At 41.8% G+C, this 1,748-nt stretch overlaps 1 protein-coding gene across 1 annotated transcript; it reads right to left on the bottom strand.

The window, feature by feature from the left end:
• Positions 1–291: 291 nt before the first annotated feature.
• Positions 292–1,434, bottom strand: LOC129067941 (oligosaccharyltransferase complex subunit OSTC-like). Its single transcript, XM_054570206.1, has 2 exons — positions 1,340–1,434; positions 292–553 (listed from the first exon to the last, which is right to left on the bottom strand). The coding sequence occupies exons 1-2, from the start codon at positions 1,432–1,434 to the stop codon at positions 292–294; spliced, it is 357 nt and encodes a 118-aa protein (XP_054426181.1).
• Positions 1,435–1,748: the final 314 nt, after the last annotated feature.

Genomic DNA, 1,748 nt, shown 5'->3' with positions numbered 1-1,748 from the left:
GGACTGGTACAGCCTTTAATACGTCATTAACAGGAACAAATCCAGCATCCACAGATTTCTTCTCAAAAGGCACTCTAGCCCATGAAACAGCCTGGCAGTTTCATTCTCGTGAATACTCTAGCCATGAAAAACTCAGTAGGACACAGACAAATCCAATGACCAATAAGAAGTCCACTGAGTTTTGGAATGTTTAGAGCATTGGACCAGTCTAGGATTATGAAACCCAAACCTCCCATTGTAAACAAGGAGATGTATGCGAATCCTTCCATAATATATTATATTGTTCATTACTCAGTAGGCCGAGAAAGCTACTGGTCTCTTATTCCCATGTTTATCAGTCATAGAGTCAACACTTGGAGGTTCAACAATAACATTATAAACTATTCCTCCAGAGATGAGAAAGTAAGATACCACCACCAGGAAGTATACGGTCATGGCTGAGGGCATGTTCACCCAGGGCAGCTTCTTTAACGTCAGGTTGGGGCATTGCAGCACTAAGAGTGGGACTTGGCATAAAGTCTCCACATAGGTAGTGGCAAGGGCAGCTCTTGATCTCAAGCCACAAATCTTTAAGAGATCTTTAAAAGATAGACTTTGGCTTTGGAAAGATTTGGATTTGAGTCAGCTCTTATTAGCTAAGTGACCATCCATGGATGTAGCTTCTTGAACCTCAGTTTCTCCATATGTAAAGTGGGGATAATAGTATTTTCTATCACATAAAGATAAGGTAAAATATTATGTGTAAACTCTTTAGCCCAGGACTTCACATATAAAAGTGCTCAAAATTTATTATTATTATTTTTATTATTTTTATTATTAGTACCTCTGTTAATATTTTGGTGTATTTCCCTCTCTCTGCATATATTGTTTTACACAGTTGGATGATAATGTATATACAATTTAGTATCTAATTTTCCCACTTAGCTTTATACTCTTAACATTTTCTTGTATTACTATTTTTTTCAAAAACATTGTAATGCTTGTATAATAATTGTTAAATCATTTTCCCTTTTGGTAGTGTTTTGACAGTTTCTGGTTTTTCACTATTAACAAGAACCTTGCTGCCCGGGGCCAATGTGGCTTAGTTGGTTGGAGCGTCATCCTGTAGAACAAAGAGTTGTGGGTTCAATTCCCAGTCAGCGCACAAACCTGGGTTACAGTTTCAGTCCCCAGTCAGGGCACATGCAAGAGGCAATCGAGCAATGTTTCTCTCTCACATCAATGTTTGTCTCCCTCTCTCTCTCTCCCCCATCCCCTCTCTCTAAAATCAATGAGCATGTCCTCAAGTGAGGGTTAAAGAGAAAAAACAGGAAACCTGTGAACATCTTTGTATTGTTACCTATGTTTCCTCTTTCTCTTAAATCTCCGGTTTTGTGACCAGCCTTCACCAGCAAACTGGAAGTTCATCAAGGGCATGGCCTTTGTCTCCACCATCGGACTGGAAGCTTCCCCAGAGTAGGGGTTGTTCCCCCTACCCTCCCCATTTAGAGAAGGCCTTAGGCTGCGGCCCAGCTCTTAGGGGTTGGTGTACACCCTTAGTTTGTCCTGCTCAGCGTTGCTCCCTGGCCTCTGAGAGTAGCCTCTCCTGCTTCCTGAGGCTCAGGAGGGACAGGGCATGCAGACCTTAGACAGGGCTGGGGAATCTGAATTTGTGGTGAATTGACGTGAGGAAAAAAAGCTGTTGCATAGTCAAGCCATGGCAAGATCCTCAAGAAACAATCCATGAGCTCCTGCTACTGGGAGTTTCA

This window comes from Pteronotus mesoamericanus, unplaced genomic scaffold (assembly GCF_021234165.1).
Source record: "Pteronotus mesoamericanus isolate MK-2021 breed Mesoamerican mustached bat unplaced genomic scaffold, CSHL_Meso_final contig_20, whole genome shotgun sequence".
In the NCBI taxonomy this organism is placed as follows: domain Eukaryota; kingdom Metazoa; phylum Chordata; class Mammalia; order Chiroptera; family Mormoopidae; genus Pteronotus; species Pteronotus mesoamericanus.
This window is presented reverse-complemented; position numbering and strand designations above follow the sequence as displayed.

Excerpts from the sequence above, each read along its gene's own strand:
- LOC129067941 (XM_054570206.1), bottom strand. The coding sequence starts at position 1,434 with ATGGTGGAGACAAAGGCCATGCCCTTGATGAACTTCCAGTTTGCTGGT. Across the intron at positions 554-1,339 it reads AAGAGAAAGAGGAAACATAG|ATCAAGAGCTGCCCTTGCCA; the intron begins GTAACAATACAA and ends TTGTGGCTTGAG.